The 23,644-nt window shown below is 40.0% G+C and overlaps 1 protein-coding gene across 3 annotated transcripts; it reads left to right on the forward strand.

Annotated features, from left to right (window-relative positions):
- The first annotated feature begins 402 nt into the window (after positions 1-402).
- AMD1 (adenosylmethionine decarboxylase 1) lies at positions 403-22,116 on the forward strand. Of its 3 annotated transcripts, none has more exons than XM_079716698.1 (9): positions 403-720; positions 16,594-16,680; positions 17,681-17,807; positions 19,524-19,626; positions 20,643-20,685; positions 20,784-20,928; positions 21,041-21,133; positions 21,240-21,395; positions 21,817-22,116. In XM_079716698.1, exons 1-9 carry the CDS (start codon positions 554-556, stop codon positions 21,955-21,957), a joined length of 1,062 nt encoding a protein of 353 aa, XP_079572824.1. In that variant the 5' UTR covers positions 403-553; the 3' UTR covers positions 21,958-22,116. The 3 variants fall into 3 exon arrangements, with proteins under 3 accessions (XP_079572824.1, XP_079572825.1, XP_079572826.1); XM_079716699.1 differs by having other exon boundaries at positions 403-663; XM_079716700.1 differs by lacking the exon at positions 16,594-16,680 and having other exon boundaries at positions 403-663.
- The last annotated feature ends 1,528 nt before the right edge of the window (positions 22,117-23,644 follow it).

A 23,644-nucleotide genomic window follows, 5' to 3' on the forward strand; every position in this document is an offset into this window, starting at 1 on the left:
ACAACAGACCGCCGCCTCCCGCCCAGCTGCCAGCCCGAACCCGCACCGCAGCGAGGGAGCCAGCTCCCCGCGCTCCTCGCAGGCGGGCGGCCAGCCAGCCGCAACTGGGTGGTTGGTGATTGACAGGAGGCTGGAGCAATGAGCCGCAGGGGCGGGACGCTGCGTCACTTCCTGGCTTTTCGGGCAGACGGGGTATATAATTTCGGTGCTCACGCAGCGGCCTCGCTCCCACAGTATGGCCGGCGACATTAGCTAGCGCTCGCTCTACTCTCTCTAACGGGGAAACAGCGGACTACAAGAGACTGAGCTGTATCTGCCTCTATTTCCAACAGACTCACGTTCAACTTTCGCTCACACACACACACAAAAAAAGAAGCCGGGAAAATTTTATTAACCCTTTTTTTAAAAAGTTAATATAAAATTATAGCAGAAAAGGAACCTGAACTTTAGTAACACAGCTGGAACAATCCGCAGCGGCGGCGGCAGCGGCGGGAGAAGAGATTTAATTTAGTTGATTTTCTGTGGTTGTTGGTTGTTCGCTAGTCTCACGGTGATGGAAGCTGCACATTTTTTCGAAGGGACCGAGAAGCTGCTGGAGGTTTGGTTCTCCAGGCAGCAACCCGACGCAAACCAAGGATCTGGGGATCTTCGCACCATCCCAAGGTGGGTGCTCGGGGCTCTCGCCCACAGTCGGGTCTGGGGGCTGTCGCCGCCAGGGAGGCACCAGCCCCAGGCTGGGGGGCGGGGGGCTGGATTCCCGCAGCCTTCAGGTGAGGGCAGGTTCGCGGGCGGGGGTCGTTTGGGCGGCCGTGGAGGGCGGCCCCGGCGCTGGCGGGAGCGGCCAGGTCCACGCGCGGCCCGAGCCGGCTTCTCCCGCCACCGTTGCAGGGCCGGGCGCTGCCCGGGGGGAGGGGAGAAGGCCGGCGCCGCCGCGTGCTCAGGTAACGTCCCCCGCGCGGCGTGCGGGGCAGCGGGCGGCGCCGCTCGGGGTGGTTCTGCGGCCCTCGCCTCCCAACTTACCTCCCCCTCCGCGGGAGTTGGCGGTTCGGGGCCCCGGGTGAGGTGCCCGGGGGTGGGGGCTGCGCGGGCTCCCTCCCAGCAGGTGTGGCTCGGCGGGCTTAGTCAGGCGCTAATTCGGGCGTGTCTGCCTCGGGAATGGAGGTGGGAGGGAGCGGGACCGGAGTCCGACTCGTTCTCTCCGCGTGCTGCGGGAGGAGGGGGCCGGGCCGAGGGGCTGACGAGCAGGCCTCCCGCCCGCGGTCGGCGCTGGCAGCATGTGGCGCCCGGGCGGCGGGGATTGGGCGGGAGCAGCTGTGTCGCAGTGGCTGGGCCCCACCGCCGCCCTAACGTGCTCTGCACCAAAGCCTTTTCGGGGCGGCCCGGGGAGCCCACCGAGGCTTGCTCCCGACTCTCTTGACCTTGGGTTGTGTAACCTGTTACCGAGTCGGCGGGGTCCGGGCGAGGTGCGGGGTAGAGTGAGGCTTGCCTATATTCACGGGCTAGAGGCCCGTCCGAGCTCGGACATAATACCTTTAATGCCTAATCCAGCAAAGGAATCTGGGGCCCCAGCCTCCCACCCCGGGCAGTCACGCGAGAGAGCTGGGCGATCGCGCAGAAAAGGAGAGGTCTTGTAGTGGCCTTGATCCAATCGCAGACGAGGGCGCAGGCGACCCCTGGGGTGGCTGGGCCGGCTCCCCCCGGCTGGGCTCGCTAAGCACCCCTCGGCTTTCTAGGCTTCTCCGCGCACAAGTGCAGCTAGCTAGAGTGGCCGTGCGGCGGCGGCGGAGCCGGCGCGGCCGCTTCATTGAGAGGCGACGACCAATGAGCTCGTTGGCCCGACCGGGAGCCTGGCCCCGGGGTGTGGGCCAATGGGCGTTTCAGGAATGTTGGCTGCGCTCGCCGCCTTCTCTGACAAAAAGCAACTGGAGAAGGGAATCCAGGCGGACACGTGCTGCCGGGACTTTAAGGCGATGTATGTTGAAGGAATCTCCTGTAGAAGAGCATCGCGTTAGCTAAAGTGTGACCGGTTTCATTTTTCAAGCTTTGTGCGACACTTAAAAATGTCTTAATGTAGCCCTTTACTCTAAGCACTTTATGTTTATAGGAAGCAGTTACTTACAAAATATGGGGAAGCTTAGTATTTCCTCCATTTCACAGATGGGAAAGCTCCCTGGTGTTGGTAATACGTCTTTGGTAAAACGATTGTGATGGGATTATCTAGAAAATGTTGTCAGGAAGAACTAATGAGTAAGAACAGTCTTATAAAATGAATAACAAAATTTTCTGTTCTGGCTTTTTAAATGGGTTGAAGCTTTATTTGTAAGCACACGTTCTTAATAAAGGGAAGGGAGTGTTTCTTCCCCGAGTTCTTGGGCAAAAATGCCAGAATTTAAGCTTGGGCTTTTTTGGTTAAGAGTTCCCTGAATCAAGGAGGAGAAAGGCTTATAAATGGGCAACTTGCTTTCTTTAAATGTTTGAGAACCGCTTTTGTACTTTAATCAGCTGAAATTGTTTTACTGCTTCAGTGTGGATCTTAAAATGATGGCAAAAGTTATACTTTCAAGGACAGGATGTTCAGTTTTGTTGAATTCGTGATTTAGTGCCATACGTTTTGTAGACACTTAAAATTTGTTAGGTCACTGTTAGAGTTTAGCACATTTCTGCTGTTGAAACACCTATTGGATTTAACAGAGATGTCCGTTGGTAACCTTCGAGGAATATTTTTCAGTGACCTCTCAGGCAGAGATCAACTGGTTAGGTTATTTATTCGGAGGTTTAAAAAAAAGTACCTGAAAACAATACATGCTTGATACATCACCTAAAATCAATGGCCTGGCCAGAGAAAATCACTAGCTTCTGGTCTCCGAGGAGGTGAGGTGCAGGCCCTAGAGACCACAGAAGAGTTATCCGTCATCCAGAAGAGTAGTGCATAATAAGATGGTTCGTGCATGACCTATGGCATGTCTAGATTTGAATTCAAATATCATCTAATAGCTAGCTGTTTGATATTTCCATGTCTCTAAAATGGAGAAAATAATGGTACCTACCTCATAGGGTAATTGTGAGGATTAAGTGGCTTAATACATACATAGTACTTAAAAACTGACTGACAAATAGTAACCATAAGTGTTAACATCTTTATATTTGATTCTTTACCCTTAAGGACAGAATCTTTTTTTCTTTTCTTTAAGCAAACCAGGCTGGAGGAGAAAGTATATCAGATACTTAACATTAAAGGGTGCTCTAGGGCTTCCCTGGTGGCGCAGTGGTTGAGAGTCCGCCTGCCGATGCAGGGGACACGGGTTCGTGCCCCGATCCCGGAAGATCCCACATGCCGCGGAGCGGCTGGGCCCGCGAGCCATGGCCGCGGAGCCTGTGTGTCCGGAGCCTGTGCTCCGCAACGGGAGAGGCCACAGCAGTGAGAGGCCCGCGTACAGCAAAAAAAAAAAAAAAAAAAAAAAAAAAAAAAAAAAGGGTGCTCTACCAAGTTGATGTATTTTTATTCAAGTAGAGGAGATGGTGAGTTTTGGATTGCTTAATGAAGTTAAACCTTAATTCTTCCATGGAATAATCAGTCTTTAGTAGCTTTGTTCTTGTTTTAATGATATAAAAGTTTGGAAGCCAGAAAATCCTTCCTTGTCCTTACCTCACATCTCCAACCTCAGTAATACTGCCGAAATGCAAATAGACAAAAGTCATAGTCAAAAGACATTAACTAACAGACTGGAATACAGTTAACAACTTAACTACACTGTTTATAAAACATAAAACTTAAGGTTATGGAAAGGGTTAAGATGTCCTAAGAGGGCATCACTATTGATTAAAAGATAACAAGGATATTATGGGAAAATTCCTAGAAAAATACTTTTCCACACTGATGCAAGAAGAAACAGAAAATGTTAATAGTCCTATAACCATTGCATGAATTGAATTAATCATTAATCATCCCATGAATATAAATCTAGGCCCAGATGGTTATACTGGAGTGTTCTAACATTCAAGGAAGAAATAATTCCAACCTTCTTCATACATTCTAATAGTTAACAGAAAGGGAATACACATCACAGTTCCTTTTGGGGTTTGTATAATTTTGATATCAGACCCCTGACAAGCTGTGAAGGAATCAGAATTTTCATGCACTGCAGATGGGAATGGAAAACAGTATATCCACTTTGGAAAATGGTTTGGCAGTTTCTTAATAAGTTAATACATCTGTCGTATGATCCAACCAGTCTAGTCCACTCATGTATCTGCCCAAGTGAACAGGAAATGTGTCCATACAAAGACTTTTACATGAATGTATTCATAACAGCTTTATTTTTCAATAGCCCCCAAACTGAAAACAGGTCTCTATTAACAAGCAAATAGATAAACAAATTATGATTATTCATACGATAGAATACTCCTCAGTAATAAAAAAAAAGAGATGAACTGTTATTGATACATGCAACAAATAATTGTGCTGGAGAAAAAATAATAAGCCTCACAAGAAGTACTATACTGTAAGATTTCATGTCTATAAAACCAGAAAATTCTTAAGAATCTGACAGGCAGATCAGTGGTTGCCTGAGGATGGAGTTAAGGGGGAAGGGTAGATTATGGAGAGGCATGAGGGACCTTTTAGGGGTGATGCATGCGGTCAGTGTTTTGTGATAGTTTCCCAGGTATACGTGTATGTCAAGAATCTTGTGGATTTAATGTAAATGAAAAGATTCAAATGAATTTGAAGTTTAGAGTACTATATGTCCCCAAATTCTTTGTACAGTAACAACGATGAATATGAATTTGGAGAATTTGAAAAGCTGCTGAAATAGTTTTATAGAAAAGATTCTGCTATCATCAGGTATAAGGATCCAAAAAAATACTTAATTGGAAGCCGTGTGGGGTTTGAAGAATTTGTGACATGAAAATTATTCCACAGACATGAACCAAGAGAAAAAAAACCCATAGGGCCATTTTGAAGGAAATATTCCAGCAGAGCTGGAGAAAGTGGTAATCTGCCAAAATAAAACAATATGATATGAAAAATCTGACTAATAGTAAAACAGCATATCTTCTGAATACAGATATTTTGGGTTTTTTGAGCTTTTTATTGAAGCATAACACAAAAGTTAAGAGAATCATGGGCTTCTCTGGTGGTCCAGTGGGTAAGAGTCCGTGCTCCCAATGCAGAGGGCCCAAGTTCAGTCCCTGGTTGGGGAACTGCAGCAAAAATATCCCGCACACCGAAACGAAGATGCTAAGTGCCGCAACTGAGACCCGGCACAGCCTAAATAAATAAATACTCATAAGTACATCTCTGATTTTCACAAATTTATCACATTCATGTAACCAGCGCTCAAATCTAAGGAATGTAACTAGCCAGAAATCCCCCTGTACCTCCTTCCAATTATAACCTATTCCCATCCACCTAGGGGAACCACTATCCTGATTTCTGACACACCATAGATTAGTTTTCCCCATTTTATATATAACATGGAGTCATTTAGTATGCATTATGCCTCCTTTGTTCAGCATTATGTTTGAGTTTTAGTTCATTCTCAATGTTGTATTTTGTGTCCATATGCCACAGTTTATCAAATCTATTGTTAATACGGGTATTTGAGTGATTTCCAGTTTGCTAATACAAATATATGGCTGTGAACACTAGTGTAAGTGTCTTTTAGTGAGCAATATGTATGCTTTCCTGTTAAATATACACATACCTAGGAATGGAATTGCTAAGTCATAGGGTGTGCATGTAGTCAGCATAAGGATGCTGGTTGCTCCATATCTTCATCCAACACTTGTATTGTCTTTTTAATTTTAGTTATTATTGTGGGTATATAGTGGTCTATGTGTTTCCCTTCAGACTAATGGAGTTGAGCATCCTTTCATATCTTTATTCACCATTTGGCTATCTTTTGTGAAATGCTTGTTCAAGTCAGCCTGTTTTTCTTTTGGGATCATTTTTCAGTTTGCAGGCGTTCTTTATATATTATGGATGAATTATCTGTCCAGTATGTGTATTACAAATATTTTATACCCTCTGGTTTCCTTTTTCATTTTATTAATGATAGCTTTAGAAACAAAAGTTCATAATTTTAATGTAGTCCCATTTATCAGTGTTTTCACCTTTAATGGTTAGTGGTTTTGTATCCTATTTAAGGTATCTTTGCTCATCCTGAGGTAACGAAGATATTATTTTTTCCCTCTAAACTTTGTTTTACTTTTCATATTTAGATCTGCAATCCATCTGGAATTGATATTTTAATATGGTATGAGGGAATAGAAAGCACATGAAGCAAAGTTGGCCCATCTTTCCAAGCTTTAACTCCAAGTCAAGCTGGAACCCACTCTCTTTCTTTTTTGGGGGGTGGGGTGGCAGCACTGCGCAGCTTGTGGGATCTTAGTTCCCCATCCAGGGATGGAACCCGTGCCATTGGCAGTGAGAGCGTGTAGTCCTAACCACTGGACCGCCAGGGAGTTAATTCCCTGGAACCCACTTTCTGTTAAATATTTCCCACTCTCCTGTAGGCCATTTAGTAGAATTGTAGCATTTACCTTCAGTGTAATCTGAACAAATGAAATAATACTGAGAATCTTTTTTTTTTAAATAATTTCTCAAGGGAGACAAAAGGGGCACATTATATAGATTTTGTTTTATTTTTTTAAGAAAGAAAATCTTTTCTGGTATGGCTTGGGTTAAATAATACTGGTTAACAATATGTTGGAGAAAAGCAGTAGTCCAGACATCCAAATGAATAAGGAACAGATGATGTCTTCTAAAACTGACTTATTTCACACAGTAATTAAAGTTGAAATATAAAAAGAGGGAGTAGTATATTAGGTTTAACCTGCAGTTTTCCCTACTGAATTTTTGAGATTTCAAATGATATTGAATAGAAATAGACCATTTATGTCTATTTCCATAATGTCTTAGAATTGCCGGACTAAAATCTTGGACCAAACAAAAGCCTTTTTATAAGAAATGGCAGCTATGGGGAGGAAGTATGTTAGAAAATAAGAAATTTTGGTGAGGAAAGATAGTTTAATCTGATCTTTCAGGACTCTAAAATTGGCTTTCCTTTTTGCTTTAGAATTCATCTCAGACCTGAGCTATATATTCTTAGTAATGAGGTAGGTTCACATGGGAAATTGTAGTGGATGGAGGTGAAGAGAATAAATATTTTACTAATTGTGGGAAGGTTAGAGGTGTTAATAATTGTGGGAAGGTTAGATGAAAACTACCATCTATAATTTTAATATTGGAAAAGACATTTAGGACTAGTGGCATGTTCTGCTATTCATTCTTTCCTTCACTCAAATTTGTAAGCTAAAATAAAATCTTCAGTAAAGGACTGGGGGCAGTTGCAAAAATAGTAAATTACACCTCAGCATTAACTTTCCCAGAACTCATGCCTTACTTGACTAAATGACTGCACCATATTGCAATATCAATAATTTACATTTAAGGAATTTACAACCCATTGCCAAAAAACCTTTTAGCGTAAATGTTTCAGAGTGAAAAGCTTCTTATTGAATTAAGCTTCTTATTACACTCCTCACAGCAGTTTCAGAAAAGTTTGAACTGCTATCTTTAAACCACCTTTCTTTGAGAGGTACACATTGAAAGTAATAATCAAATGAATGTAGCAGTAATTATACTCATTTAATTTTTAGGTAAAGTTTGAGGTGGAGAAATTAGTACTCTGATTATAATTAACAGTGCATTCTGGGTTGATTTCTTTGAACAAAAGATAAAAACGTTTCTCTGGATAATCTGAATTAAATTCTGGTCAGCCTAGACTTTGCTAAAGAATAATCTCATGTTCTAGGGTGGGTTTGACTCAGACTACCATTACTAGTACTACTACCTTGGATATGGTGTTGAGGCCTGAAAGTAATGTGATAAGGAGAGTCTCTGAAACAGGTAAGTCAAGCTATTAGCTAAGGTCACAGTTCAGGGAAGCTTCAAATAGTTCAGTTGGGTGGCTTTTTGGGTAAATTACTTGATAGCCCTGAAACCAGTGATTTTTGCTTAAAGGAAGAAATCCACTAGAGGAATCTAATCACATGGAGGCCTTTTAAGTAAATGCAGGTTTCCAGGCACCATCTGCAGAGTATCTGACCTACAGTATCTGAGGGTAGAATCTAAGTGATAAGAGTGAAACTCTGCTCTAAAGGGTTTCTTCCACCTGCTTGCAGCATTCTGTTCCCTCCATCATTTACTTCTTTTACTTGATTTTTTAAAAAGTCTAACAAAGTGTACAATTAAGCAGTATTCAGTGTGTTTACATTGTTGTGCAACAGATCTGTAGAACTTTTCCATTTTGCAAAACAAACTACCCATTAAACACTAATTTCCCCTCCCCTCTTCCCCCAGCCCTTAGCAATCACCTTTCTTTATGATTTTGACTACTTTAGATACTTCATATGAATGTATTGATTACCTCATTTAAGTGGAAACCTACAGTATTCATCCTTTTGTGACTGGCGTATTTCACTTAGCATAAAATTCTTAGATTCATCCATGTTGAAGCATGTGATAGGATTTCCTTTAAGACCACATAATCCATTTTATATATTATACCACATTGTCTTTATCCATTAATCCCTTGATGGACATTTGGGTTGCCTCCTTCTCTTGACAGTTGTGAGTAACAGTGAACATGGATGTGCAAGTGTTTCTTCCAGATCCTGTTTTGTATTATTTGTATATATACCCAGAAGTAGAATTGCTGGATCATGTGGTAAATTCTACTTTTAAATTTTTGAGGAATGTCCATACTGTTTTCCATAATGGCTGCACCATTTTACATTTTCACCAATAGTGCATAAGTGTTAAAATTTCTCCACATTCTTGCCAACACTTGTTATTTTATTTTTCCTTTTAAATAGCAGACATCCTGATGGGTGTGAGGTGGTATCAAGAATGTGATTGGCGTTTCTCTTATGAATAGTGATGTTGAGCATCTTTTTACATGCTTGTGGGCCATTTGTGTATCTTTGTTTTTGGAGAATTGTCTAAGTCTTTGCCTACTTTTAAATTGGGTTATTTGTTTTTGTTTTTGGAGTTCTTTATTTATTCTGGATATTAATCTCTTGTAAGGTGTATGATTTGCAAATATTTTTCCAATTCTGCCTTTTCACTCTGAGTGTTTTCCTATGATACATAAAAGTTAAGTTTTATGTAGTTCCATAGAAAGCTTTGCCAAATCCAGTGTCCTAAAGTTTTTCCCTATGTTTTCTTATAGGTGTTTTGTGTCTTAATTTAGGTGTTTAACATTTTAAAATATATATGTATATTTATTTATTTGTATATTTATTTATTTATTTATTTATTTGGCTTGCTGGGTCTTAGTTGCGGCACGGGGGATCTTCGTTGCTGTATGTCGGATCTTTAGTTGCAGCAGCATGCGAACTCTTAGTTGTGGCATGTGGGATCTAGTTCCCTGACCTGGGATCGAACCCCCAGGCCCCCTGCATTGGGAGCGAGGAGTCTTAGCCACTGGACCACCAGGGAAGTCTGTTAATTTAGGTGTTTAAATCCATTTTGAGTTATATGGTGTAAAGTAAGTATCTAATTTGATTCTTTTGTGTGCAGATCCAGTTTTCTCAACACCATTTGCTCAAGAGACTCTTTTCCCAATTAGTCTTGCACTTTTGTTAAAGGTCATTTGACCTGAGGTGTTTACTTCTTAAATTTTTACATTAAAGAGTGTAGCCAGGGGAATTCCCTAGCGGTCCAGTAGTTGGGACTAGACTCTTTCACTGCGGTTGCCCAGTTCAGTCCCTGGTCGGGGAACTAAGATCCCACAAGCCGTGTGGTGTGGCCAAAAAAAAAAAAAAAGTACTCAGTTAGCCATTACAAGTGTTATTGAATCAGATGACATAGAAGTCTCTTGTCATCTTATTTATTTATTTATTTATTTATTTTGCGGTACGCGGGCCTCTCATTGTCGCGGCCTCTCTTGCGGAGCACAGGCTCCAGACGCGCAGGCTCAGCAGCCATGGCTCTCGGACCCAGCCGCTCCGCGGCATGTGGGATCCTCCCGGACCAGGGCATGAACCCGTGTCCCCTGCATCGGCAGGCGGACTCTCAACCACTGCGCCACCAGGGAAGCCCCTCTTGTCATCTTAATTGCCTCTTTTCCCATGTTAACACCCCAGTTTGTTCTATTTTTATTAGACCACAGACTCTTTAAGAAAATTTATAATATAAAATATGGCATGCCATTAATGTTTTACTTTTCTGGCATAGTGACTAAGATCATTCAATCCATGTATTGTCATTTGTAAAGAGCATACTATTTGGGATATTTATCATGATCTGGGTGTGGCTAGGATCCAAAAAAAGCTTTATTTACAAAAGGAGGCTTATTTTCCCCTCAGAAATGTGATATTAATAATTTGCTGAAATTCTCAGCTGTTTGGTTTTCTCCTTCCTCTTTGTGTTCATGTATGGCATTGTATTAACTTCTTCAATTCTGTATCTCTGTTGCATCTTTCCTGCCCTTTGATATATTATTTTTTTGAGCCAACAGTTCTCCTAAGATTGTGTTTTTATAATCACTTGGTTGATAGACTGTTCAACTGTGTTTGGCTTAGGGTGTTTTAAAGCAATTCCTTTCATACTGTGACTTTGAAAAATCCTACTTGAAGGTTTCTATTAGGTGGGGAAGAGTTTGGTTGTAGAATTTATTAACAGTGATGAATGAGTGCAAGAGCATTCTTGTTCCATCAAGATGGAATAAGCACACTCTATTCTCACTAAATGCAACTTAAAAACCTGGACAGAATGCATGGAGCAGCTATCTGAGAACTCTGAAAAGTAAATGTTAGGTGAATTGGAGAAGGAAGCCAAAACTCAAAATATCACTGAAATAGCCGTGAGTTTGTTTCTTTTTTTCTCTGGTATCTCCTGGGGTGGTCTCAAAAGCTGCCAGAAACCTGGAACTGCACACAAACTGAGCTGAGAGAGGACTTTTTCTGGAATGCAAAGAAGGAAGGGAAGGGGGCCCCTTTGGGTTAGAGAGAGTGGGGAAAATCCCTTTTTTATTTTCGTATTGCTTTGCTTTTTTTCTGTTCTTTCCTGCCACAGCTCAGGCAGTCCTGTAGCAGACTGCTGCAGAGTGGGGAAACTAAAGCCTTGGCTTTCTAGCCAGAGGACCAAGAAGCAGGCCATCTTCACTACCACCCCAGCACCCCCCGCAACACCCCCCCCCCCCCCTTGAGCCAGAAGTTGCTGTGGAGATTATGGAGAGAAAGAGGTGAAGAAGGTGATCCCTTAATGATTTATATGAACACTCCTTAGCTGCTCATGTGTGGATCTGACCCTAAACAGTGTATCAAAGGCTTTGAAAACTGACAGATTGGCCACTGGGTGGCACATATGCAGGCCAGCTCAGAATTCCATAGCAATGGCTTTAATAACTCTGAAATCGTAACATAACCCATAGAAGTTGGATAAGAACAAGACTGAACTTAACCATTTCAACTGTCTGCTAGCACTTTTTTTTTTTTGGCTGCGTTGGGTCCTCGTTGTGGTGCACGGGCTTCTCATTGGTGGCTTCTCTTGTTACAGAGCACGGACTAGGCGCACAGGCTTCAGTGGTTGTGGCTCGCGGGCTCTAGAGCGTAGGCTCAGTAGTTGTGGTTCATGGGCTTAGTTGCTTCATGGCATGCAGGATCTTCCCAGACCAGGGATCAAACCCATGTCCCCTGCATTGGCAGGCGGATTCTTAACCACTGCGCCACCAGGGAAGTCCCCTAACACAGTTCTTTAAAATCTGCATGCTTCATAGGATTTAAAGGAGATGTAAAATCATATAGTGTGATGTCCAGGATGCGATCATAAATTACTCGACATACAAATAAATGACCAGGAAATTCTTTCAAAGGAAGACAATCAATAGACTCCAGCCTCTAGGTGATGCAGATCAAAATTTAAAAGCATCTATCATAACCATTCTATAAGAAGTAAGGAGAACACTTAGAAGTCTTAGCAGAGAAATAGAAGATGGAACTAAAAAATAACTACTGGAATAAAAAGTTTACTGAATGGGCTTTATTTAGTAGAATGGAGATGACAGAAGAGTGAGTGAACTTGAAAACAGATCAGTAGGAATTGCCCAGTGTGAACAACAGAGAAAATATTGAGACTGAAAATGAACAGATCCTGGTGGGACAAACCAAAAGTTTTAACATTTTGTGTCAGATTCACAGAAAGAGGAGTGTGATGCAGAAAAAATAATTGAGCAAATAGTCCACGTCTAGGTTCATTATAATGAATGGGTTCTATAACAGCTAAGATACTGGACAGTGAAATGACTAAGCTTCATTTATGCAGGTTAAGATAGCATTTCAAGTGGAAGATATATCTGTAGCTCATTAACAGAATAATTCTGTTAAATGAATCTTTTATTTTTTCTTTTTAAGAACTCACCCTCTAAATACCTGAATTATTATGGTGACAAATTTAAAAAACTGAATGGGATCATGTAGCAGTTTAGATTTTTTTAAATTTAAGGCTCTTTGATTTTTTAGCAAGTTTGTAAGATCTAATCAAAATTATTGCCAGATGCAACAAATATTTTAGGGCCTGCTGTGAACTGGGCTAGGCACTGAGGATGGAATCAGTAAAACATTCAATCCCTAACTACGTGGAATGATTCTGGTGGGATTAACATGAATACCAAAATAGCCATACAACTAAGGCACTTAGGTAAGCCTTCTGAGTTTTAAAACATTTTAATGGCAGATTTGATCTGGTGGGGGTAGTGGGGTGGCTTGAGCTGGAGGAAGGGAGGTGGGGACAGAGGTTCTAGGTAGAGTGAAATCCATTCAGCAGTATCCAGAACAGTCAAAGTTTGCACCTGTTGTTTCAGCATAATTATAAGGTTCTTGTTCACTCTCAGGTGGCTTGATTTGGGTGAATTAGTTATCTATATATCTGTCAATGTACACTTTATTTGCTTTAATTATTCTTCTCATTGTGTCTTTTGTGTGTGTGTGTGTGTGGCTGCCTTGGGTCTTTGTTGCTGCCCGCGGGCTTTCTGTAATTGCAGTGAGCCGTGGGTTTACTCTTCATTGCAGTGCACGGGCTTCTCATTGCGGTGGCTTCTCTTGTTGCAGAGCACAGGCTCTAGGCACAAGGGCTTCAGTAGTTGTGGCGCACGGGCTTAGTTGCTCTGCAGCATGTGGGATCTTACCGGACCAGGGCTCAAACCCGTGTCCCCTGCATTGGCAGGCAGATTCTTAACCACTGCGCCACCAGGGAAGTCCCTCATTGTGTCTTTATCATATAATGTGTCAGATGAGAAGGGAGGGATCCCTGGAGATCTGAAGATTAGATAATAGTTTACTCTTTGGAGAGAGTAAAACAGGATCTTTCTGAAGTAAGGGAAGCAGGTACAGTTGAGGGGTAGAGTCACTAAACTGAAAACAGAATAAAAAGTTTATACTGAGTGTGAGATCCCTAGCCCTTTATCAGCTCTTTTACCTACCAGAAATCTTAATATTTTCCAGGCAAGAGAACCGAATATTTGGGTAATCTGACCTACCCAGGAAAGAACAACAGCAAAAAAACACGGAGTTCCCCAGTAAAACAGCCTAGATAGAGAGAGGTCCACTAAACAAGCATAGAACTTCTTCTGACTAGCTAAGTCTTAGCACCCTATTCTTGGCCAAGAACCACTTAAAAGAAACGTTGAAAGAGGAGACATTTGGGGGAACATCTGAGGATAAATTTGGATAAGTGTGTAGAAAACAGAAGCAAATGAAAAAGCAAGACAGCTTCTAAGTCCAGAAAAGAAAGCTATACAAGAGAGGAAAAGTTCTTGTTATACTATATCTAGCTCAGCCACAGAACACGTTTAAGTCTTAACATCCTATAGTTAACACTGCTGTATGATAATGTGAAGAAAATGTTAAGAGAATAAACCCTGAGTTCTCAACACACCGAAAAATTTTTTTTCTTTTAATGCCTTTTTAAAAAAATTGTATTTATGTGAGGTAATGAAAGCTAACTACTTATTGCAGTAGTCATTTTGCAGTATACATAAGTGAAATCACTATGATGATGGGCACCTGAAACTGTATGTCAACTATATCTGAATAAAACTGGGGGGAGGGTAGTTAACTTTAATCACCCCTTTTCAGTTCTATTCACTATTTATGTTATGTCCCGTGGATAGAAGAGAATATTTGCAGGAGTGCTTAATTCTAGTGGGAAGTCAGTAGGTAATGACATTAGCCAGTAGCATTATTGGAAGATCTGAATTAGATCTCTAAAGAGATCCCTGTGCTCCAGAATTTTACTTAATGCTTCTAATGTTTATAGTGGGTATTTTTATTATTTACGTTCATATTCAGTATTTGAATTCTTATTATCTAGTAGGTAAATTTTGTATGCATTATGTAATTTATTCTTATCAGTCATGTGAGGTAGGTTTTATTAAACCAAGCCCAGGGGTAATTGTAAGAAATGTCACAAAGCAGAAAAGCAATAGCTTCAATAAGAGCCTCATGTTTTCCTTTAGTTCTGGTTATTCCTTTTTGCATGAAGGCATATTCTTTGTGGAATTGAAATATTGTGGGTTCTGGAATGTTGTTTGCACATTTAGTGACCTTGAATCTTAGAAATATGAAACTGAAAGTTACTACTTCAGTACCTAAGACAATCTATAAATTTGTATTAACTCAGAACTGGGTCTTAATTGCAACTGTTTTTCCTTCCCTAAACAACAGATTGAACCATTTTTAAAATTTGAAACAAACTGCAAAAACATGGCCAAGTCAAAAAAAAAAAAAAAAAACATGGCCAAGTCTAATATGTATTTTCTTCTTTAGATAAACAATCATTAGCACCTTTTAAAAAGAGTAATTGTTAGCTCTTTTTAAAAGTTGCTTTGTAAAAAAAAAAGTTGCTTGATAAAGTTATGGGCAAATAGGCTTTATAATTAATCATTAGCGAGGCTAAATCATTTAAGTTTTCAGATGGGTCTGAGTAGTGTTCAATTTAATCTACCAGTGGGAGGAATTACTACTGCCTTGTGACTGGTCATCCAATAGCCCATTGGGCCAATAACATTTTCTTTTAGAAAAATGATGAAACAGGCACAAAATTCTAGCAGGATTGATTGGTATTATGTTTGCCTTTAATACAAAAGAATAAGCATACCTATTTCTGTGCTGGCTGTGCTGTTGAGGATTTCTCGCACAAGGTCTTAACTGGAAAAGAAAATTTTAATGTGCCATTTTCTTGGGTATACAAGAGTGAGTTGCCAGATATTAAGAGGCTTAAAACATATTTCTAGCCTTTAATCTGGCCATTTTAAGCTGTCCTGTGGGAATATTTTATGTTAACTTTCTCTTTATAGTGGTCACACTGAAGAGGAAGCACTACCTTAGGTCTCAGTTGGGTAGATTAAGACTAGCCCATGACTTCCTTTTTGCTGTCTACTGCCTTACTGCCTTTCAACTTCGTTGAAATGGGCATTTTGTCATCACATTAGATAGAGTGTAACAGTATTCCCAAGATCTTACGGGTATGCTTGTACTATTGAATTGTCAGCCAAAGGCATTTTTGGGTTTTTTTGACAATGCTTCTAGACCTTTAAACAGCACTGGGCATTGTGATTAGCTGCCAATTTGATAGAAGAAAATAGTAGCAAAACTGTGTGAGAGTACCAGCTTACTTTTGCTGTCAAACTTTTAAATCTCTTTGCCAATCTAATTGGTGAAGGAAATGTTGCTTTTTAAATTGTAATTCATATAGTAAGGTTAAAAATCAGAATTTGAGGGACTTCCCTGGCAGTCCAGTGGTTAAGAATCTGCACTTCCAGTGCAGGGGGCGCAGGTTTGATCCCTGGTCGGAGAACTAAGATCCCATGTGCTGTGCGGTGCACCGCCCCACCCCACCCCCCCAAAAAAATCAGAATTTGATAGGGGAAAAAAGTATCTCATTTTAACTTGTATTTCTTTAATCACTTAGTGAAAGGTAATGTTTTCCCTTGGTTTATTGGCCTTTGGTATTTCCTCTGTACATGGTCTATTTACATTATTTTGTCCATTTGTCCCTCCCCCCCATTTGTCTTTTTCTTAATAAATTGCAAATATGTAGTATAATTTTCTGGGTTTTGGTTTGCTTTTTTGTTTTTTACACACTATAGCAAAATGTATCCATCTTATTTGGTGGGTATGTCAATATATATTTTTTATTTTTTTATTATTATTAATTTTTTTTTGCGGTACACGGGCCTCTGTTGTGGCCTCTCCCGTCGCGGAGCACAGGCTCCGGATGCACAGGCTCAGCGGCCATGGCTCACGGGCCCAGCCGCTCCATGGCATGTGGGATCTTCCCGGACCGGGGCACGAACCCGTGTCCCCTGCATGGGCTGGCGGACTCTCAACCACTGCGCCACCAGGGAAGCCCCAGTATAAATTATTTTGAAACAAAACTAAATGTTGGTATTCATAAGAGAAGCTGGAACAAGAATGTGACAACAAATATAAAATGTGATCTTAAATCATTGGAAACCTTTGAGACCTTTGTAATTTTTATGAGAGTACTGTTATGAATTAATCATCCTCTTTTTGGTTAAATAATAGATCCGAGTGGGACATACTTTTGAAGGATGTGCAATGTTCAATCATAAGTGTGACAAAAACTGACAAGCAGGAAGCTTATGTACTCAGGTAAGTCCTGTAAAGCAAGTGTTGGTTAACCAATTTCAGTCTGAATCATACTTTACATGGAATAGCAAATCATTTTTCTGGATCTTAGTTCTATAATTGTTTTCATCTTATTTTTTAAAATATGGTGTAAAATAAAATGTTTACTTCCAATGTCCCTAGGCAATAGGTTTTTGAAGTCTTACCTAATAGCTCTTCAAGATGGTTGCCATCTTTACTACCTCCTTGAGTTTAGCAGGAAATGTCTGTGAAGGAGGGGAGGGTAGACTGGCACTGTTCCCTTGACCACAGTCCCTGATACAGGTCTTCCTTTTTAGTATATGCCTCTCTCTCAGAACTTCAGGCAAAGTGAAAATTAGCTTCATCATACAAATAGGATTGCTGTATGTAAGAGAAGAAAGCCATGCAACCTTTTTATAGGTACAAAGATACTATATTGAATTCTTATAATAATATTATAATGGGCCTTGGGGCTATTGTATTGAACATGGTGCCTGCTTTTTACAAAGCTTGTGCTTGGCATATACAGATGTTTATCAAATGATTATTATGTGCCAGATCCTAGGGATATAATGGTGAGTAAAAACAAACATTGCTTTCCTCATAGAGCTTATTATCTAATGAAAAGTAATGAGATGGTTACAGAAATACACAAGAGCGAGCAGGTCAAGATGAGGTAAAGTATGAATTTAGTGTCCTAGGTTAGGTTAGGTTAGGTTAGGTGAGGAGGAAAGTTGACTACCAAAAGAGAGTTTGTGTAAGAGAGTTAATATGCTTTATACCTAATTTAAGTTCTGTTTCTGTGGGGTCCTAGAACCCTACACTGATTTTTATATAATAAAAGAGGAAGAATACTACAGTACATTATTTGCCTCCTTGAGATCTTAACATTTAAAATTATTAGCCAAAAATTTACATTGTAAATGACAGTGCAACAATAGATTTAGCATCTCAGTAGTACATAAACATTGTTATAATATTGTGACTTTTTTTTAAACTGCAGTGAGAGTAGCATGTTTGTCTCCAAGAGACGTTTCATTTTGAAGACATGTGGTACCACCCTCTTGCTGAAAGCACTGGTTCCCCTGTTGAAACTTGCTAGGGATTACAGTGGGTTTGACTCAATTCAAGTAAGTAATCAAAAAACATTTATCCTTTTGTGGGGTGGGGCATAAATATTAGGGTCCGGTGATGTGCCTGGTAAATAAATTTGTATACTTGTTCAGTTTTAATGGGTAAAGACGTTCACAACATGGGGAGAAAGAGTGCCTGTTGCTCATTAATAGCAAAAAATATGGAGGAACCAGAGAATGAGTTGGGATAAAACTCAAATGGGAGAAAAGAAAACCAGACACTTTCAGTAGTTAATTCCTTAATATTATTACTATGAATGGTAGAGAAACTAAGAAAAAGAAAAGCAAGAAAAATCATCCAGTCTTCATAATAAAGAATTGATTATGTTAAAGAGCAATAGTCAGTTAATTCTTGAATGCTATCAGAATTTATACTTAGGGTATAATTGTTCTGATAAGCAAATGTTGAATTTTAATAATTTACTTAACTATGGCAAAGGATAGCTGTCATTAGGACCTAAAACAGTTTTTGTTAATTATTGACCCTTTTAAGAAGATCTAAATTTAGCAATATGTTCTTAATTTTTGGATCACTGGCTCTTTTGAAACTAAACATACACATGTTCTGCCACGAAATTTTTGCTTACATGCCTGTTATAAAGCTCAGATTAGGGACTCCCTGGTGGCGCAGTGGTTAAGAATCCACTTGCCAATGCAGGGGACACAGGTTCGAGCCCTGGTCCAGGAGGATCCCACACGCCATGGAGCAGCTAAGCCCGTGCGCCACAACTACTGAGCCTGCGCTCTAGAGCCCATGCTCCGCAACAAGAGAAGCCACCGCAATGAGAAGCCTGCGCACTGCAATGAAGAGTAGCCCCCGCTTGCCACAACTAGAGAAAGCCCACGCACAGCAACGAAGACCCAACACAGCCAAAAAACTAAATAAAACAAATTAATTAATTTTTTTTTTTTTTTTTTTTTTTTTTTGCGGTACGCGGGCCTCTCACTCTTGTGGCCTCTCCTGTTGCAGAGCACAGGCTCTGGGCGCGCAGGCTCAGCGGCCATGGCTCACGGGCCCAGCCACTCCACGGCATGTGGGATCTTCCCAGACCGGGGCACGAACCCGTGTCCCCTGCATCGGCAGGCAGACTCTCAACCACTGCACCACCAGGGAAGCCCAAAATAAATTAATTTAAAAAAAAAAAAAAAGAAAACTCCTGCTCTAGGGAATTCCCTTGCCATCAAGTGGTTAGGACTCCATGCTCGCACTGCCAGGGTTCCAGGTTCAATTCCCTGGTCGGGGAACTAAGATCCCAGATGCCACGTGATATGGCACAGAAAAAAAACAAAGAAAAAGAAACTTCTGCTCTAGAAATAAATATTGTACCTTGTCTCTACAGTTGTGATGACCCATCATTAGTAGTTGGGCATTTTTTAGTTTCTAGAAATTCAGTGGAACAATCTACATGGTTAATGTTCTATTTAGACTCTATTCACAGCTGAAAAACAAAGTTGCTCTGTATAACACTAACCCATGGGTATTGGTCTGAAACCTTGCTCTTTGACACAGTGGCCTTTGCTTTTGTTTGTCGGCCAGCAAAGTACTACACATCTATTAAGTATATTAAAGGAAAAACACTATATTAGGTGTCATTGGGGAAAATATTTGTGGAGATAGTTTTGATTTTGATATGTATATGTAGAAAATAGTTGATTGGTTTAGGAAAGGTGATAGAGTTCAGTGTATGAAGTTATCTCTCTGTCTTTTTATAGAGCTTCTTTTATTCTCGTAAGAATTTCATGAAGCCTTCTCACCAAGGGTACCCACACCGGAATTTCCAGGAAGAAATAGAGTTTCTTAATGCAATTTTCCCAAGTAAGTTTAAATAGAATTGAATCCTGCTTTCTTAAAGTTAGAAGATATATTCTCTCAAATATGTGTGTGTGTGTGCGTGCGTGCACGCCTATGTATCAAATGCAGCACATTATATAGTTAAGATAACTATATCATTGTAGCTGATTACAATTTTTGGAGTATGTTGTGTAAGTGTTGTTGAAATGATGGGGGAAGAATCAAGGAATTGATCACCTGCCAGAGGGAGAGCTCATCTTCATCTAGGCAGTTGCTCTCATTTATATCTAACTTAGTGGTTATGAAGGCTGTAATCCCTTCATCCAGAAAAATGCCCAGTCACCTCATAAACCCATGCTAAGACACTGGTCCATGTTAAGAAACTCTGAGCATTCTATATAGGAATTGACCTAGCTTAAAAATGGTCAACTTAGTGAGAGCATAGTGTCACTTCAACTAAATTGGCAAGATTTTTTCCATCCATTTGCTAAGCTTTTATTTATAGACCTTCCTTTTTGAGCTTCAAGGACAGGGAAGTAAAGTTTATCTAATCTAACACCCTCATATCCTAAAGGAGGCTGAAAACCTAGATGATTTTAGTAACATGGCACAAAGTTGTTCACAGGAATGATTTAAAAAGAAAATCAGATTTCTATCCTACTGTTCTTATCTCATCTACTAATATGAAATTGTACTAGTTATATAAATAAGAGTGCTGAGTATAATTTAGTTTAAATATCTACCAACTATTAATTTACTGTGTTTAATGAGGCTTTGAAACACTATGGACAGGAGGACGTATTACATAAAATAACTTTTCACTTGCGAGAGTAGATAAATGGGTGACCAAATTCCATTTCCTAATGGAGTTTTAGGGGAGAGTAAACCATAGTTTTCTCAGCACCATTTAGACTGACTCACTAGCTGAAGTGCATCTCTAAATGACAGCCAGTAAAGTTTTTTCTCAAAAGGTGAGGGGGATCCTGCTTACTTGCTATCGAATGGATCTGTTAAATTTATTTTACGTTCTCCTTCAACAGATGGAGCAGCATATTGTATGGGACGCATGAATTCTGATTGTTGGTATGTTGGACCCAATTTGATGGAAGTTTTGTTCTACATAAGATTTACTTTGAACTTGGAGTTGTCATTTTTAGAAACTATTTTGTACTTTTATATAGGTACTTGTATACTTTGGATTTCCCAGAGAGTCGGGTAATCAATCAGCCAGATCAAACCCTGGAAATTCTGATGAGTGAGCTTGACCCAGCAGTTATGGACCAGTTCTACATGAAAGATGGTGTTACTGCAAAGGATGTCACTCGTGTAAGCATTTTCAATAATAATTCTGTATTCTGCTTGGTGACTAAATATTTTAACTCATTCTCCATTTATTTTTCAGATTTGTTTTTAATTCAGTCTTTGGGCTTTTTTCTAGGAGAGTGGAATTCGTGACCTGATACCAGGTTCTGTCATTGATGCCACACTGTTCAATCCTTGTGGGTATTCAATGAATGGAATGAAATCGGATGTAAGTAAGAATATCTTGCTTAATAATTGAAATATTTTGAAATAATTTGAAATAATTGAAATATTTAAAGCCCTTTCCATTATTAATACAAAACTATTTCTCGAAGGGAACTTATTGGACTATTCACATCACTCCAGAACCAGAATTTTCTTATGTTAGCTTTGAAACAAACTTAAGTCAGACCTCCTATGATGACCTGATCAGGAAAGTTGTGGAAGTCTTCAAGCCAGGAAAATTTGTGACCACCCTGTTTGTAAATCAGGTAATGTATTTTATTATCAACAATAAAATCTTACAGAAAATAAAGATAGTGAGGCATGTCATAAAATGTATTCTGAGATGGCACGTAATCAGTCATGTATTCAGAGGTACTACTAATTGAGGTGTTTGGTAGATGAGAAGCTTTATGTGTTTCATTAGACTTCTGTTGGTCCTTGTTTTTATATCTAACCCAGTTCATGGGCTCCTCTTGTCCTATTTTCCCTGTTGATAGACCTTGGGGTGGGGGGTGCCGGGGGACATAAGGTACCCCACTTCCTCCCACCCCTAAGAAGTCAGCTAAAATATTTCAGTGCCACAGTTTGACTAAAATAGTAGTCTTAAATATTTATTGCATGACTGATTTGTTTGAAAATACTTCTGCAGATTGGAAGCACTCATGGTTAATTTAATTTTTTCCCCAGAGTTCTAAATGTCGCACAGTGCTTTCTTCACCCCAGAAGATTGAAGGTTTTAAACGTCTTGATTGCCAGAGCGCTATGTTCAATGATTACAATTTTGTTTTTACCAGTTTTGCTAAGAAGCAGCAACAACAGCAGAGTTGATTAAGAAAAATGAAGAAAAAACGCAAAAAGAGAACACACATAGAAGAAGGTGGTGGCTGCTTTTTAGATATTGATACCAAGGGCCATGCTTTCCATAACCACCACCTTGTAGTTGCAGAAAGCCCTAGATGTAATGATAGTGTAATCATTTTGAATTGTATGCATTATTATATCAAGGAGTTAGATATCTTGCATGAATGCTCTCTTCTGTGTTTAGGTATCCTATGCCACTCTTGCTGTGAAATTGAAGTGCATGTAGAAAAAACCTTTTACTGTATGAAACTTTACAACACTTGTGAAAACAACTCAATTTGGTTTATGCACAGTGTAATATTTCTCCAGGTATCATCCAAAATTCCCCACAGACAAGGCTTTCGTCCTCATTAGGTGTTGGCCTCAGCCTAGCCATCTGGGACTGTTCGATTAAATTGCTACCAGGATTTTGCATCCAGTTACCTCCACTTTCTAGAACATATTCTTTACTAATGTTATTGAAACCAATTTCTACTTCATACAGATGTTTTTGCAGCACCAATCAAAGTTCTTCTTCCACGAGTCGAGTCCTCTACGAAAATGACTGCAGTTATCCATTTTGTGTATTACTATCTCACTGCTTCCTATACTAGTGTGACTTTGATTCATTCCTCACCATGGTGTCTCCCTCCCAACCACACCCCCTCCATAAAGCAATACACTGTTACACTGTGGGTTTACACTAACCTTATTACCCCAGAGGGGGAACGGGGGTGGGGGTGGACCCTGGGCTTAATTTTCTTTTAAGGTCAAGGGAGTTTGGCATTTTTCGTTACCATGAGCTCTTTTGGAATAAGCTGGTGTTGATTAGCGAAGAAGGTGTAGATTGATACTAGGGAATATTGGCAGAACTGTATGGAAACTGTATGCCATTCTGTGCCCCCCATTAAATGAGATTAGCTTCTCATGGGTACCATGTCTTTATTAACTTGCTAAGTAGTAGTATAAAAAAATAATCACTAAGTTTGTTAGCAAGGAGATTTAAGATAAAGGTTGTGTTGGATTCAACAAGTTAAGTCAGCTCAGATGATTCACCTCAACTTTTACTTTGATAGCCATTTCCACTAATTTCTATTAATGATATGCCATAAACTTTCGTTCAAAGCAGAATCGATGTCTTTGCCATCTTTGTGACTTAAAAAGTTCTGTGACTTTGTGATGCATGTGATAGTGTTCTGACGGTTCCTCTCACTGGTATTTTCTTTCTCCATATGGAGTAACATCAAGTGATGAACAAGGACTGTTCAGGTTATTCAGACATACTACATAGTGAAGCAGAGTGCTATCCATAAAACATAACATACAAAATTCCAAAATGGTCAATGGGAAATGACTAGAAATACAGGCTTAAAAGAGTTGGCATCTTTTAGCTGTATTTGCTAATACGGACATTTATTTAAGCAGCTGAGAAAACAGCAAAGTTGACTCAGTTTTGTATTTTTTCTTGTCCTCAAACAATTTTTGATTCTTTCTGGATTGATGCAGTGATGTTTTTGTTCCTTCCGTATTTATAAATGAAACACTTTTTTTTAGTGTTTCTAAACATAAATTCTACTTGGTTTGAAATCAAGTGGTTGGAACACTTTTGACTTTTAAACATGTTGATTCAGAGCTTCATTGAAGAAGCTTTCAATCAATGGATCAGTCCGATTCT

Source organism: Hyperoodon ampullatus (genome assembly GCF_949752795.1).
Source record: "Hyperoodon ampullatus genome assembly, chromosome: 12".
In the NCBI taxonomy this organism is placed as follows: domain Eukaryota; kingdom Metazoa; phylum Chordata; class Mammalia; order Artiodactyla; family Ziphiidae; genus Hyperoodon; species Hyperoodon ampullatus.

Bases quoted from the DNA above. Each gene is read 5' to 3' on its own strand.
- AMD1 (XM_079716698.1), top strand. From the start codon at position 554: ATGGAAGCTGCACATTTTTTCGAAGGGACCGAGAAGCTGCTGGAGGTT. The intron at 17,808-19,523 runs GTAAGTAATCAA...GTCTTTTTATAG, and splicing joins GTGGGTTTGACTCAATTCAA to AGCTTCTTTTATTCTCGTAA. The intron at 21,134-21,239 runs GTAAGTAAGAAT...TATTTCTCGAAG, and splicing joins TGAATGGAATGAAATCGGAT to GGAACTTATTGGACTATTCA.